Source organism: Montipora capricornis, chromosome 4 (assembly GCF_036669925.1).
Source record: "Montipora capricornis isolate CH-2021 chromosome 4, ASM3666992v2, whole genome shotgun sequence".
Lineage (NCBI taxonomy): Eukaryota > Metazoa > Cnidaria > Anthozoa > Scleractinia > Acroporidae > Montipora > Montipora capricornis.
This window is the reverse complement of record NC_090886.1, coordinates 51,195,971-51,211,929: the sequence shown is the minus strand read 5'-3', so window position 1 is coordinate 51,211,929 and position 15,959 is coordinate 51,195,971. Positions and strand designations below refer to the sequence as shown.

General features: G+C 39.5%; 1 protein-coding gene and 1 long non-coding RNA gene across 2 annotated transcripts in view; one reads left to right on the top strand and one right to left on the bottom strand.

The window, feature by feature from the left end:
- LOC138047326 (adenosine 3'-phospho 5'-phosphosulfate transporter 2-like) overlaps positions 1-1,507 on the bottom strand; it is a 17,961-nt gene extending 16,454 nt beyond the window's left edge. The window contains exons 1-2 of the mRNA XM_068894122.1: positions 1,039-1,507; positions 154-272 (exon numbers count right to left, since the gene is read on the bottom strand). Of these exons, the coding sequence (XP_068750223.1) occupies positions 154-272; positions 1,039-1,281 (362 nt within the window). The 5' untranslated portion in view covers positions 1,282-1,507. The remainder of the gene's footprint in view (positions 1-153; positions 273-1,038) is intronic.
- Positions 1,508-8,569: 7,062 nt separating this feature from the next.
- On the top strand, positions 8,570-9,608 carry LOC138044873 (uncharacterized). Its single transcript, XR_011131518.1, has 2 exons — positions 8,570-8,795; positions 9,370-9,608. It is a non-coding gene; the product is annotated as an uncharacterized lncRNA (long non-coding RNA).
- Positions 9,609-15,959: the final 6,351 nt, after the last annotated feature.

Sequence of the window (15,959 nt, the reverse complement as noted above, 5' to 3'; positions counted from 1 at the left end):
ACTTGACACTCTCTGATAGGGCTGAGGGTTATATGTATGACTCTACGCAAATTTGGACAAAAGCTTGAGCCTTATTAGTGCCCTCAGCCATTCGATCATAATGCCTATAAGTTAACGACAAAACTATAAAATATATAATGTAAAGCAACTCACTTTCTTGTTTTATCGCTTTTAAGGCTAGTTTCGACTAATCCAAATAAAGTGTAAAAACCAAATTGAACAAGTGTCAAAAACCATCCAAATGACTTCATCCCTGTTCTAAAAATCCACTCCTAGAGCCAAAGAAAAGAAAATTTAGTTATGTGTCAGTGTTAATTGGCAATTTGGTCCACTTTGTAACATTCTCGTATGATTGTTTAAAGAAACGAGCAACAGTGTTTTATTGGGTTTAAAAACACTCGGCTATGCCTCGTGGGCTATGCCCAATAAAACACAAGCTGCAAGTTTTTTGAGTGGCTTCAAAAACACTTTACAAAAAGCTTGCCCCCCTTAATGGAGTCCAAACAAATGTTTAGTAGGCCTGTCAACACAGTCATAGTTCTCACAATTTCATTCTGTGCCTTTTTCAACCGAGAGAAACTGCAGTTGGGAATAGGCCTGTGTTAGCCTGGGCTATCATATATCTGTGGGGATGTTCCATTTACGATCTGACCCCGGGGTATGGATGAGTATATTCCTACTAGTCGGATTTTTGTCGGAACCCTTTGAAAAAACCTTTCCTACCCCTTCACTTTTTTGCCGGTGCCTTTGAAAAAGGTTCCTACTAGCCGAATTCTGATTGATCTCATCCGTAGGGAGGGGAGATTATAGGTTCGGATTATCGTGGGCATTATGAAATTTGTCTTCTCGGGGGGTGGGGTGGTGCAGGATGGGAGAGGGAGGATACTCATCTGATGGAGAAGAAAACAATTCAAATCAGGCCCCTCTCTGGTGGTTCTTTGAAAGGTCACGTTTCAATTAAGCTACATTACTCTCCAAACAGGAGGATGTAAAGTACACTTTACAAGGATTCACAATTCTACTACTACATTATTTTACCTGTACGTATCCATAAATAAGGTAGAACAGGAACACTCCACCGCAGCAAATCGAGAACTGGCCTGCTCGAGGCAAGGAATCCAGGGAGATGCCCAAAACAACGAGTTCTTTTTGACTTCCCGCATTTTCTTCTTTGTCCTTTTCACTTTGAATTGTTATCGTGGTGTGATTCAGCTTGCTTCGTTGAAGGTCAGACGACGAATTATTCCTCATTTTAGTAGGACGAATTTCGCTTTTCATCATACGAATGCTTAACAATAATTAAGCTTATAGCTTTAGGCCGGTAGAATGAAAATCCCATGAGTATTTCAAAAAGCTCAGTTTCGACATCACTGACGTGAAAACTAGAGGACAAGAATCCTACACCGCAAGCTGTTTAGAGAGTTAAATTGATAGAAACGTGGCAACATTTGAGATGTAAATATAATCTTCCCATTGTGTTGCTGTAGCCGCCAAATTTACTAGTATTAAACTGAAAGGCCACAGGAATACCATCTTTTTTTCCTGGGTTTGGTTGTTTCGTACCCTTTACCAAAAAAGTCCGGAAATTTCGGTTGGAATGTAAATAGTAAGCCTAGTTTGGTCTTCCCAAACGGAAAGACTCCAGAGAAAACGGGATTTCTTGAAAGGTAGTCCAAGATTCCCAAACGAAATTTCCAAACGGAAGACATGTTTATCATTTGCATTCCCCCATGATTTTGACTCCCTCCAGACTCCCTCGGTAAACTTGAACGAATTTTTTGCTTACCATTTAAACAAACCTACAATATTGTAGCCTACCAAAAATATTAAGATGCTGGTTAACGTTTGACAAGGAGTTGAGATTTCGGTTGATTCTACAGGGGCATAAACGTAACGTAAGAACCGTGCGTGTCTGCTCTTCTCGAGACAGAGGTGAGGGATGATTTCATGCAGACTGGAACGCCTAAATTGCTCTGTTGTAAACATGGCGGTTCACAGCACCAGTGAAGTCGTCTCTCTGGCCTTTCTGTGGACTAATTCCCGGACCTACCGATACAATTTGAGCAAGATTTGATAGCTAAAAATTTCAATCCATGCTGTATTTTGCCGGTAGGACTGGGTGGCTCCACACTCATAAGAAAATCTATGAAATGAGAATCGGGGGTCTTCCCTTGTCATGGAACGACCAAATTACGCAGAATTCCCTTTGGGCATGAAGGAGGCAAGCGGAGACTGGTCCTCATCAAATGAGGAAAAAGTAGCGAGAAGAAGATTTCTAGGCGGATACTAAGGAGTAACCAAGGTGCGTGCTGTTAACGTAGACTTTTTATCATAGGAAAATCGGCCTGGCCTTTAGTAATTTCTTGTCCAAGAAACGGTATAATGTAAATAAGAGAGTAATGAGATTTATATTTGCGATTACCTGTCCTCTTACGTACCACTTAAGTCAAACTCTACGTCTGTATGCAATAAGCGCATTCAAAATTTCCTAATATTATTGTATAAAAGTAGTTAACCCTTTCAGCCCCGATAGTGCCAAATGGCACTTATAGATTTTACTCTGTCTAACGCCAGACGATTTTACTCGTCAATGGGGAACCCCTCGGAGCTTAAAGGGTTAAGCTAACAGCGTGAAAAAACTATGTCCCCATTTAACCCTTTCAGCCCCGATAGTGCCAAATGGCACTTATAGATTTTACTGTCTAACGCCAGACGATTTTACTCGTCAATGGGGAACCCCTCGGGGCTTAAAGGGTTAAAGAAAGAAAAGGCTTGTCCTGCATATATGAAAAATACGTTTTCTCTCCCTTTCTCTTGTTACGCATGATGTTCGTGGAAATTACATTCTGTCCCTCAATAAACCTAGAACAACCAGTTACGGTCTTAGTTCTTTTTCTTACGTTTTTACTAAGTACGTTGCGAAATGCGCTACCTGATTTTTCCCGTGCCACTGAGTTTACTGGTTTTAAACCAATCCATGCAGGGCCGGATTTTGTACAGTAGCCTTTCGTTTTGATTAATATATCTTTAAATATTATTTAATATTTAGTTATGTATCTGTATATATCATGTATGTTAGCTGTAATGTCTCGAAGATATTATTCTGAAATTCGAGATGAAATAAAGTTTTATGCATGCATGTATGTTACCTTCGGCAGGGCGCATGCGTGCACTTTGTAATCTGCGACTCCAGTGCTTACCATATGACAGATAAAATGAGTATTCTATTGAATATATAAGCCATCGAAATCTTACGTTAAATTGTAATGACAAGGGCGGTTTGGAGCTGTGAGTAGGCGTGGGATTTGTCCCATATGGTTTAGGGGCCGACATATCCCTCCCTCAATGCCGTACCGGGAGGCGAGGTCGGTAGGAGAAAGCAGCGAAGGGCCAACTGTGTCCAAAAGCGATCGCACGGGCCGAAATCCCGGGATGACTCGTTTGGTACGACGCTCCAGCGCCAAGTCTGGAGGTACTGCATATTTTTCTCGTCTCGTCTTCAAACATTCCGTCAGCGCATGCGTGCGTAAATGTTCAGCCTCTCCGATACCTACAATATTGTAGTACCAACCGGTTTCTGCTTCAGGGGCACCCAACGAGAATGTAGTTCAAAACTACTTACACATAGCATCGTTAAACGTATTTTAGTATTTAAACGGTACATGTAGGCATATTCCCCTAATTTTTTTTTATCTGTTCGAGTTTCCTAGCTGGAAGTCTAGTGATACGAAAATTATAGGGATCCGAACTTACCTTTTCGAAAAATTCAGCCAGAAAAAAGGCTCCCGAAAATTCTAGGTGACCTTTTTAGGGTTATGGGTAATTATACCATTTTTTAGATCTTCGAAAATCTTAGGACAGGAAGGCAAGCAAGAAATTCTGCAACAAATGTTCCGAGAATTCTAGATCTCAAACAGTCTTCCGAACAGATATTTTCCGAAAATTGACGTTGGGTGCCCCTGTCTGCTTGTTAATGGTAAACAACCTATGAGACACCCACTATTTCCTTCCCATTGGCTTTGTAAGCGTTCTGCAAACAATTAGGTGTTCTTATCAACTGTTCTTATCAAAGATAACTTATAATGGTTCTTAGAATGGGATTTTCGAGTAAAATATGAGGCTATTACGGAAGTCAAGACCCAAAAAAGTATAATTCCCCATAAGTGAGACTTCAATGCCCCTGGTGCGTGGAGTCTTTTGGAAGTGCACTAGCATCCTCGGAGACTCAGGGGCGGTGGGGACGAGGACAAAATCGGAGCGGGCGAGACAAAACGCGACGAGCGAAAGCCTGAGGAAAAAGGCTCTTATTTTTCCTTAGTACTTTCGCTCGTCGCATTTTTTCTCGCCCGCTCCGATTTTATCCTCGTCCCCACTACCTATCCCTGGGTCTCCGAGGATGGTGCACTGGAAGCTGTTCAAATATGCCTCCTTGGATTGATCAAGGTTCGCTAGCGTGACCTTGATGCAGAAAATCGCTTGGCTTCAACCGTCTTGATGTCCGTACGTCGCCACCTTATCGTTAAGGCTGTTCGTTAAATATTTCACTTAACCATACAACTGTCAAGAGACCACATTCGTATTCTCAGTATTGGACTGGACCTAGACGAAGTAGCTTGCAATGGAGGCTAATGGGGAGAAATCTTTTCAAATGCAAATAATTTTTAATAATAGCTACTTTCCAGTCCAATACTGAGAATATGGAAATGGTCTATTAACTTAGCTTAACATGATATTCACGCAAATTATCTGCACAAGCAAACGACAGAAGCAATTAGTTTCAATATGAGCTCATTACGGTATATGAGCTGATAACCGAGATATCAGACAGGCAGAAATGCAATATCCGAGATTGAACATTTAATAATAGACACTATATACAGGTATTAGAACAAAAGGACTTAGTATCCCCTACGACATAGCGCAAAAACCGCTAGACATGCGCACAAGAAGCACACTTGTGTTGCCGCCATTCCATTTTCAAAATGGCGGACGACAAATCAAAATCCACCACGTCATTGTGGAGGCTGTCACGCCGCTGGCGTTTCTCTGAGAAAATTTGCAAAAAGATGATCTGAATCTGCCATCATTCAACGATGCTTCAGAGCCGTCAGGGAAGCGATCGGACCAAAACCAGTTCGCCTAAAGCAATAGAGTTTTTGACGAGCTTCGAAGCTTCATTTGACGTTCGTTGTTTAGAGTTTTGCGTTTCTTAAGGTGGTCGGTTACTCTTTAAGCTCAGAACAGAGATATGTTGGAGGTAAATTGTTTTCGCGAAACATATCAAATATGACTTTTTTTTCGTTGATATGAAAATTTTTGAGAGGTGTTTAAAGGTGGAATTCCGATTTCATACACCAAGAGAGACTTTTTCAAATCGAAGTTTGAAGAGAAGCAGGTTTTTTTACCGCTAGTGTTCGTCTTCACAGTTGTAACTGGTTTTACACAGAAAAGCGAAGTCCAGTGCCTTATACTTTCACGCCACTGTGAGGTTTTGGGGTCGTAAGTTGTCCTGAAATGCATATAACGTACATGTATGTTTTTAACTTCGAGTTAATATCTCGTCGACATTGTTCATGTAATACAATGTAAGTTTTCTCGCTTTATGAGCCAAGGCGACAGAGCGGCTGCCTGTTATATTTAAAACAGCAGCAAATATTGACAACAAACCCTGTTATTTTTTTCCCTTTAACAACGTTCATTCTATGTTTTGTGTAACTAAAAATAAATATGTCAACTGTCACATCTGACTGCTGGGGGATTGTGTGCTTTTTCAAGTTTATGGGACTCTTTGCAAAGGGCGAGTTAAGTTAATTCAACAAAGTAAGCTGCTTTTTCCATTTAGAGACTGAAAATGTCAGCAAAGGTGCTCTAGTTCAATGTGCAAAGCGCTTTTGTTGGCTTTTGATGCCAGCAAAACAGTTCACCACACTAGAAAATATTTATTCGAGGGCCACTTGCTACTGGCTCAAAAAGACTACAGGATTTGCCACATGGATGAATACATTTCACCAATGAAGGTGAGTGATGGAATAACATTACAATAGTTGCAATAATAGTCTGCCCTGAATTGAATTTCCCTACCCCTCAATATAGATTCTACGCCCCCTTCTTTGCCAGTGCCAAAAATCTGCCAAGAGAACTGAAGCACTAAGTTACACAGAATTAGTCAGAAAGGTAGAAAACCCTCAAGGATCAAAGGCAGGAGCTGGATATTAAGCAGAGAAAAATCGAGAACAAAAACAAAAACTTTCACAAAAAAACATGAAGGTAAGTATTTGGGTTTAGCTCATTTACGACAATGACATGCCAATGCCTTTGCGGTACTAACCCCCCCCCTCCCCCTCCCTTCACCAAGACACACACACCACTGACAGCAGTACACTGCTTAGCATTATATTGAGCGCCACAGGCTGTTGGCTGTAATCAGTAACACACTAAACATGTTTCATTTCATATTATTATTTACATGCACAGAACAAACTGCATTGAATGCGATGCACAACCCCACAAATTTCTCAAATTGCTTTTGGCCTATTACAAGACCTGTGAGTAAAACCACACCAAAAAGTTAGCTCACTATAATAAGGTAAAACAGATATCATTTTCATAATGGTTATGCTCTACAATGTAGCTGTGTCACCGAACACCCAAGGTCAATAATTTTTCTGTTATCCTAACAGTAAACACTTAATGACTGGTCCCGAGGGAAACAGTTCATTTTGTTTCCCTAAAAATTTCCAATGTTCCCCTGAGGCGCAGACGAGGGAAACAAAATGAACTGTTTCCTGAGAGACCAGTCATTAAGTGATTTGTTATGTAGCACAAATAGGAAAACATGCAATGGGAACAGCAACGGTGGTCGTCGGTCAACATTTGCGGGCAACAATGCACTGTTACCCTCTGACGTCATAGATTTTGCACAGGTGCCCGCTCAGAGACTTTTGAACGGCAAAAGTGTTATTGTTAGATATCATTTGACCTTGAAGTGACCAATGAGAGCATGCGCTGCTGGGGGCAAAAACAGTTATATAACAAAAATAATTATTATTCAACATAACACACTTTTGCAGGAAAAACAAGATCAGCAACACAAATCAAATGTTGAATTGAGAGAAGAAAATGTCATGCTTCACAAAAAAGGACAAAGTTATAGAGACAACACAGTTTTCAAGAAAAATATTGGACTGACATAAAAATTAATACCATGCACATGTAACCCTGTGAAAAAGCACCCCAAATGCCTAAATTTCCAATATAGGTTTTAGTCAGAACAAACTTTTCCTTATCACAGACTTAATTCTTATGGTCGTTAATTTTCTTTCTAGTGCAAATAATATTGAACAAAACAAATAGTGTATTGTAATAATCAACTGATGTATGTTTAGTATTTTTTCCTTTCATTTTCCCGAATTTGTTCTCCACCTATATATATCTGTTTGGGTCAAGTATGACATAATATGGAAACTGATTGCGTCAAGTGTTACCACGCTGGAAACTGATTGGCTTTAAATTTGTCCAAGTGTTAAGAATCAAATGAAAATTTAATAAAACAATAATTAATGGATACAATTGAGTGATTGATCTCATATCAACATGCACTCATGGAATTATAATAATATTGTTCATTATTGTCTTGTGCTATAGGAATTATATGCTTATTAGTATTACTGAAAGTTCTCTGCGCTGATCGGTTGTCATTGAGATGATAATTCTTATGTGATAATCACCTAAGCGGTTTTTCAAAATAGCCACAAGCTGTTTTGTTGAGGTGACAGACGAATAAATTAATTGTTTTAAAGAAAATGTGTATTATTCAAATAATCAACTATGTAATAGGCGATTTGCATGATGGCATCATTTACTAACAAAATGAGTTGCTTCTTTTGTCAGGCAAATTTAAATTATTGTTTCCGATACTCCCTTAGACTCTATGAATGTTGGTGAATAAAAACCTCAACTTCATCTCGGTTTTTATTAACCGACGTGGAAATTGTAAATCCCAGGTGTTAAGAAAACTTTGTGGCTGAAGTTCACTCACAGTTCATCTGCAGCAAGAAACCCAGTGGACGATTTTATACGATCAAAGTTGTATGACCGCGTTACAGTCCTCAATAACGTACAACGGCCAGCCAAACTTATTTTCAAAAGCAAAAACCTTTCGTCCATCAAGACCAAGTTGCTCCAGTAGTTCCCGAGAACAAAGAAGAATTTCGTTGCCAGTTCGCTGGTTTCTGTAAGATTTTTAAATAATCTGGGGGCAGACCAACACCCCATGTCAAGAAAATTCACAGTAGCCAAAATCAACAAAATGATACAAGAGGACGCATTGCTACTTGACATGCAGACTTGCGAAGTAATCAATCGTGTGTGCTCGACCGTTGATTTGGAATCGCTGAGTGTTCTCTCCGACCTTGAAAAAAATTCCTCTGGCACCCAGGACTTTCCACAAAATTTGACAAATGCTAGAGTGTTATCGATCCGTTCACTGGCGAAAAATGTCTGCGCATGAGTCGCGCGATATGTCACGTGACGCGTTTCCGGGACGATCATTGGCTCTCGTGAAAAAAACACTCCCGAGGAGAACAGAAAAATGGCTGCCTTTTGAGAATCGGTAGCTTGTTGGTTTCCGTTCTTTTTAGAGCGATCAAGGCCAGTTTTAACGCCAGTTTCAAGTGGAATGTATTCTTAGAGAACGTCTATGTTGTGTAAATCGTTTAAAAGTCCAATCCAACGAGCATCCTCGGAAAATTTGCTCCTGGAAAATTTTATTTCGTGGGAAAAGAGCTGCGAAACAGGTGAGTTTTTTACGCAATTTTTGATGTGGAAAGTTTGTTGCCACCGGGTACAAAAAGTTACTGTAATGTACAGAAAGGAGGATTCCTAAGGTTTCCGTTCATGTGTGAATTGGCTTGTACCAGGTGGCAGGGAAATGGTAATATTGTTCAACGTGAAGGTTATTTTTTTCTGCGTTACACCATACGATCGGCACCTCTACATGAATGATCAATGATTCGATCAGATATGAATTTGATTTTGACTGTGATTGTCTCATTGGGAACGTAACTCTAGTATCAAATATTTTAAATAGCTGCTTTTAAGGTCATTTATATTCCCTTTTCTGGTGAATGTCTAAGTTATTATACTTTTTAGCAGTCACAACTCAACGATCCTTGCGTTCAAGTACATGTAGTTACCAAGTTATGGATTTGCAATTAATTTGAGTTTAAAATCAAAATCAAAATCCATGTTAGTTAAAATAATTTTTGGAAGAACAGACGTGTAGGTACAGATGTATATAGGTATCTATAGATTCAGGTTTTTTTAGACTATTGTTTTCTGGAAGCATTAATGATGTAATTTTGGTTTTAGGGGACTGTCATGTGTTGTTGGATCAAGGAAATTCTGTTTTGAGTCAAGTATGGTTGACAGTGGATAGTTGTTCCGTTATGTGTAGATATCCTATGTCTGTCACATAGTTAGTTTTAAGCTTTTATTTCCTGTAATGTATCTTTATTATAGTTAGCACAAGAATGTATTATTGCTTTAATATTGATTGTGTTTGAATAAAGGATATTGTTGTCTTGTCTTGTAGATAAGGCAAAACAGCCGCAGTTGTATTTGTATTATTATTTCTGAGACTGTAACTTTTAAAGGACAAACCATTAAAAAGTGCACATAGTTTGCAGGAGTCCGGGAAAATTATTCCAAATATTCATTGATTTGAAGTTCCTGAAGCAGGTACAGTGTAAATCTTGAAGAGTTTACGTAACGATATTTGGAATATACAGCATTTCTATTTGGGAATGTTTAAGTCCACAGAATTTATTTTCTTTATGTTGAGAAGTACTGTAAGAGCTGTCAGGTAACTCAGATGGAAATTTGACAGACCTTAGCTGTAATTCAAATTATTAGTACAGTTTTGGTCGTTAGTGGAACAATATTTTATTGGGACATTTTTTAGTGAGTGATTAAGCCATTGACTCCTGGGGATTCCCCATTGACAAGTAAAATTGTCTGGTGTTAGACAGAGTAAAATGCTAAGTATGGCCGGTTTAGGGGTGAAAGGGTTAAAGTGCTATTATAAGTTTGACTTTCTTTTTCTTCATTTGAACCAAAACAAGTGATTAATCATCACCTCCACCATGCTTTGCTTTGCATTGCTTTGGCTTTTAGAACAAAGTATCAAAGTTGAAGCTGGTGGCTCAAGGAGTAAACTATAAAGACTATAATGGTATTTGAGTATTATTGTAGAACAAATTTGCCTATATCATCAAAGTCATTAAATCAATGGGAATCCAAACATGAGGATGCAGTTTGCTCAGGAGGGGTTTTCCCTATAAAAATGGCAGGCCACTTATTGGAATTTTTTTAAAAACAACCCTTAAAGGTAACAGAACCTTGTTTTGTGGATGTAGGCTAAAGAAATCTGACCCCTTAGAGGAACCAGTTGTAAAGTTACAAATGACTGGCAAATAACTTTTACTTATGAATTTTTCATAAGTAAAAGTTATTTGCTCGTGTACCAAATTGTCTTACAGTTCCAGTCATTTTTCAGATTGATAGCCAAAAATGTACTGTAGCAACTCCGCCAGCTGTTTGGTCTCAGCATCATAAGCAGTACAAATCCACAATTTTTTCTTCAAAAAAGAACAAAAAGAACCCCTGTCATTTTCGTTAGAGAGTCCCCCTTGGGACAGTTTGTTTACTTCACCACCATTGTTTAATACTATCCAGGAAGTAGATTACAATGAAAATAGATTACAATTTGAAAAAATATGCCACTTTTTTTTACTTCTTACACTTACTGCATTCAACTTTAATCATCTTTTGAAATGGTAGGAATGATTAGTATTCTTTAAAGCAATTGCTAAAAATTCATTGCACCTAATGTTGAAATATTTTTTACATCTGGAAAGGTAACAGGAGTTATTTCTGTGAAGTCTTCTCCAGAAAACTCTAACATGGGATTATGCCCCTTTCAAATGTAGCTTTGTATGCTTCTGCTTAATGACTTTGAACAATTATTACAGAAATATGAAGTTATGGAGTTTTTTAAAAGCTAAATCTAACGGAAGGGGATTAAAATTATTGAAACCGCTGTGTTGCAACCAGAGTCCACAAAGAGAGGTTAAATAACTTATTGCACTGGAAGTATTTAGTAGGCCAGCATGAAATTTATTTTGGATTATAGCACTGAATTACCTTCAATAGGTTTTCTAAACTTTGAAGATACCTAATTTTATATCTTCCTGCTGTTTTATTGCTGGAAGATAAAACCAATTCTTGATTAATTATTTTTGTTGTCACATTAACCCACTACAATGTAATGAAAGCGTATTATTAGCTGTAGTAATATTTTGTTACAGTAAAATCCACCCTGCTAGTGAGCTGGATTTCTGAATGAAATTTTCAACTTGGAATACCGGTATTGTTGTTTTGGCTATTCAGAGTTAACCTAATCTATGTTTATTTCTATAATTTGAAGGGAAGCAAACGATTGGCATTTTTCTTGAGACGACTATAGCAAAATATAATTGCAACTATAAGGTTTCCTTCTAGTGTACCCAATATGAGGTGCTTATATGACATGTTTGAACGACTGAAATACATTTCTAAATTTTCAGGGACGTCATGCATTTTTTTTCCTCCGTCTTAATAAATTTGCCTCCATGGACAACTTGAATGGCCATTTTAACAACTTAATTTTGAAAGAAAATGCAAAAATCTTAACATTTTCTGCTAGATGCGGGGCCCCGCGGAAACAGTGTGCAAATATCTAGTCGAAAGAGAAACCATTTGGAAATTTAGTGGTATATTTTTTGCTCCACTTTTTAAAAGATAAACGCCTGAATTGAAATCAAGATGGTACTCCATTAGCCGGGAAACTCCACAAGCAAATTTCCACTCAAACACGGTCACAGCAACCTAGACTCGCCTTGACCTTGAAATTGTTAAAGAAATTTCCGTCGTAGCACTGTTGGCTAAAAAGTACGGTGGCCCACAACTAAAAAGAGAATCTCGCTGGCATAAAAATGCTCTATGCAGTCAAAACATTCGTCCGTTTTACTGGCCTGATCGGATAAACACCTACTCGATGGCAGCCATGTTTGCTTTGAGCTATTGAAGTCACATGACAAGGTCTCGACCAATCAGACATTTTTCGCCAGTGAAATCGATCCGAATCTTTAGAGTTTGCGCAGGCGCAGTTACGCGAAAAAAGCTATTTTACGTCATTATTCTCTAGCCAATCAGCGGTTTTTGCGCTCTGTCATCCCCTACAAGGTTCAACTACCTTATCCAACCCCATAACGTAAAAAATATATCATTACAAACTTCCCCCCCCCCCCCCAAAAAAAAGGATATCCAGAAGTGACTGGATAACAGGCAACGTAGAACGTAGCAAGAAAATGCATTACTTACATTCACTCTTCTACAATTTGGACAAATAATCTTAAAAGAGCGAATATTATCTCCTTGAAAAACGATGTGCAAATGCCAAAAGAATAACGATTTAAGCCTGCGATTGAAGGAGTCTAAGGAGATAGCTAACTTAACTCATTTGCAACTGACTGAGGGGCCCAAACTTGCGCGAAATAAAACAAATGGGAGAGTACTAATGAGCAAAAAAGACGCAAGAGAGCTACACCATCAACCAGACCCACGCAATTTCTCTTTAAGAAACTCAACATCCTATTTGCCCTAGCAACAATTTTAAGTATGTGCTCCTTCCAAGACGTGTCAATGGCAATCATAACTCTATGGCGATCTAAGCCTGTCAATTAGCAAGCTCGTTTCCAGGGTCTCTCTTCTCTACCAACATTGTCGACGACGGGATGGAGACAGAGAGGAGAGACCCTGGGAACGAGGCTGGTCAATTAAGATTTTGTCCCGTCTCGTTTTCGGCGGCTGACTGCTAATTTTCCGGCAGTTGTGGCTCTAAATCCGATCCAGAGAATTTTTTTTCAACTTTTCCCGGAGAGTTTTATCTTAATGTGTTAATTATGTTACAGTAATAAATTGGGGTTCACCGAGTTAGTGTTTGAGATACCAGCACGTAATGACAAAATACACGGTACTTTAAGATGCCTCTTTTGCCGCCGTGTGCTACATCACACATCGATGACTACATCCTGTTAAGATATTGTTATTTTACATGGTACCATCACTTTGCTGTTAAATGAAAAAATTGGGTAGAACAGTACAGTTTGTTGAAAGTTTTGAGTCTCATTAAGCAATACAGAGAGGGAGGCGCGGTGGCCTCATGGTTAGTGTGCTCGACTCCGGAAAGAATGGTCCGGGTTCGGGTCCTGGCCGGGAACATTGTGTAGTGTTCTTTACTCCCACGGTGCCTCTCTCCACCCAGGTGTATAAATGGGTACCGGCGAAATGCTGGGGGTAACCCTGCTATGGACTGGCATCCCATCCAGGGGGGAGTAGAAATACTTCTAGTCGCTTCGCTTCATGCCATGGAAACCGAGATAAGCTCCGGCCTGATGGGCCACTTGGCTCGTAAACAGACTTTCTTTTTAGGCAATAAAGAAAGGAAAGCTTGAAATATTCACCGATCTGAACCCATGACCTCTTCAACACTGGTTGCAGTGCTCAGGCTTTCCTTTCGTTGTTGCTTAAGTAACTTCCATAACTGCGACAATCTTAATTTTAACAAGCTTATTTCCACAGTTCATACAATGACGAAAGTACTGTTTCTTCTTTGAAATAGGTAAAAATGAACAAAGTTCTAAAACTCATGAAAAAAATGCTTTTGGCTTTTTCGCTCATCAGTAACTTGGGAGATTCTTAGAATCAACAGTAGTTCTTAGCCAGTCAGTTTAAATAGTGAGTACGCTGCATGACACCGAGAGTTAATTAAATAGTGTTCCTGTGGCCTGGGTGGGCTCCTCAGCATAGTAACAAATGAGTCTATTTTTAGAATACCCGTTCCTGCGAAAATTAGTTGCCACGTCCCTGAAAAAACATGGCATGAGCAGTCACGCGTGGCTGTCACGCGTGACACGGCTTCTCCTGATTGGTTAAAGTGGCGGCCCTTTATTGTCGCCCGTCAAGTGTATCTAGAATAAGTCCATTTGTCACTGTGCTGGGACAAGACCTCAAATTGACAGAGAAACACTCTTATCTAATTCACTCTTGATGATGCAATAAATTAAAACGTTTACAACAATAAATCACATAAGAAGAGGCGCCGTACGTGTCCAAAGGCCCGATCAAACGTAAAAATATCTGGTGACTAAACATGTTTGGTGACCAAACAGTTTGTCCTCTGGCCACCTTGTTTGATGTTGTTTGATCGTGTTTGGTAAAGTTTGAAATCTATCAAACATCCGATCAAACAGCATTAAACATCGCTATTGTCCCTGTGTTTGACGTGCGAAGTTTGGTTCATTTGGCCGGCTTCACATGTTTGGCGGACGCACGCGTATTACGATGCAGATTATAGTCATGCGCATCCAACATGCTCGAAATCCTTTTCAAACGCAGCTGTTGGGAGTGTGTTTGATGTCTTGTTTGATCGTGTTTGGTCACCAAACATTTCACGTTTGACCGGAGCTCAAAGTGGTAACACTGGTTAGGGCCTACCACTCGGTTGTTCCAGATTCGAATCCCCGTTACCACTGGATACATTTGCCTTCGGTGATTCCGAAATCAATTCTATCACACTTTGTATAAAGCCAATTTGCCGGGTTGCTTCCTGCTAGTTGGCATTCTAATCATACGCTGTTCAGTCCGATTGTTGTTTCATCAAGTTCATGATTTAGAACCCTGCGGTGCAGAACACATGCCTTCTAACATTCGATTTTTGAGCTCCCCTCAGAAAAAGGCTAACCAGTAAAGAAATAGAATTGCTAACCCCGCCTCAGAAGTCAATTTTGTGTGATCCGAATAACTCCTTCAGTTCAGTTCAGTTCCTTCCTCTGTCAGCAAATTTAATATCAGGCAAATTAACAAATAGAGGATATTACAAGGCCGCGGGGAGATACGAAATTTCTCTTCGAGTGTCTAAAAATATTTCACGAGTGAGTGCAGCGAACGAGTACCCAGGTCCCAGAGATTTTTCTTGAGCCGCGAGAGAATCTCACTTTCATGCAGACGCCAGCTGTCAAACTCGTCAAATTGATTACAGAAAGGACCAATGGCAACTTGGCAATCACGTGTCCCCACGGTATTACCAATGAAACGAACCAATCATATTGATTCGCGTTTTTGTAAAAATATCAACCAATCCGAGCCCGAGGGTCAGATCCTGACCCTGGCCTCTGCATCAAAGTGAGATTCTAGTCCAAGGTAACCAGACGTTTTATTCTTCTCGCCGCTTCGCTTACTTACGAAGGCCGTCGAAAGGAGCAATTTTAATATGTAACCATAGCAACACGTTTTCGCGCGAACCAATTATTTCCTGTTTCCGATCAAATAATTGTCCCCGAATATTTGTATAAATGATCTGTATTAAACAACAACAATGACACGATTTGCGGCAATCATCTATCGCGTATGTTCCGTTCATAGTAGGGACTTTACAAATGTAAGATCTACGACGCGGTCGTCCACGAGCACGCCACAAAAAACAACAATATCATTGGTTAAAAGAAGAGAAGTAATCGTGCTGCACGTGCGGCACGCGTATTAGCACATATTTTCACGGTACTCTTCACAACAACGACGTGAAATCACCAAATTTGAGGTTTTGACGACAACGCGAGCTTAGAAATGTGAATCTTTTATTCCCTATTTTTACTCTGAAACCGCTCCTACCGTTTTATGTTTAGAATACTTCGTCCACATTGTACGAAGTGAACGAACGACAAGGAATAATCTCGAAAGACTTACGAATGTGCTACGTTATATTTTGAGGTGAGGTGTCGTTTTCGTGGACGTCGCCGTCGTAGATCTAAAGTCCCTATTATCAAAGTGGAGAGTCTATCAGCTTGATAGCTAACAACAAC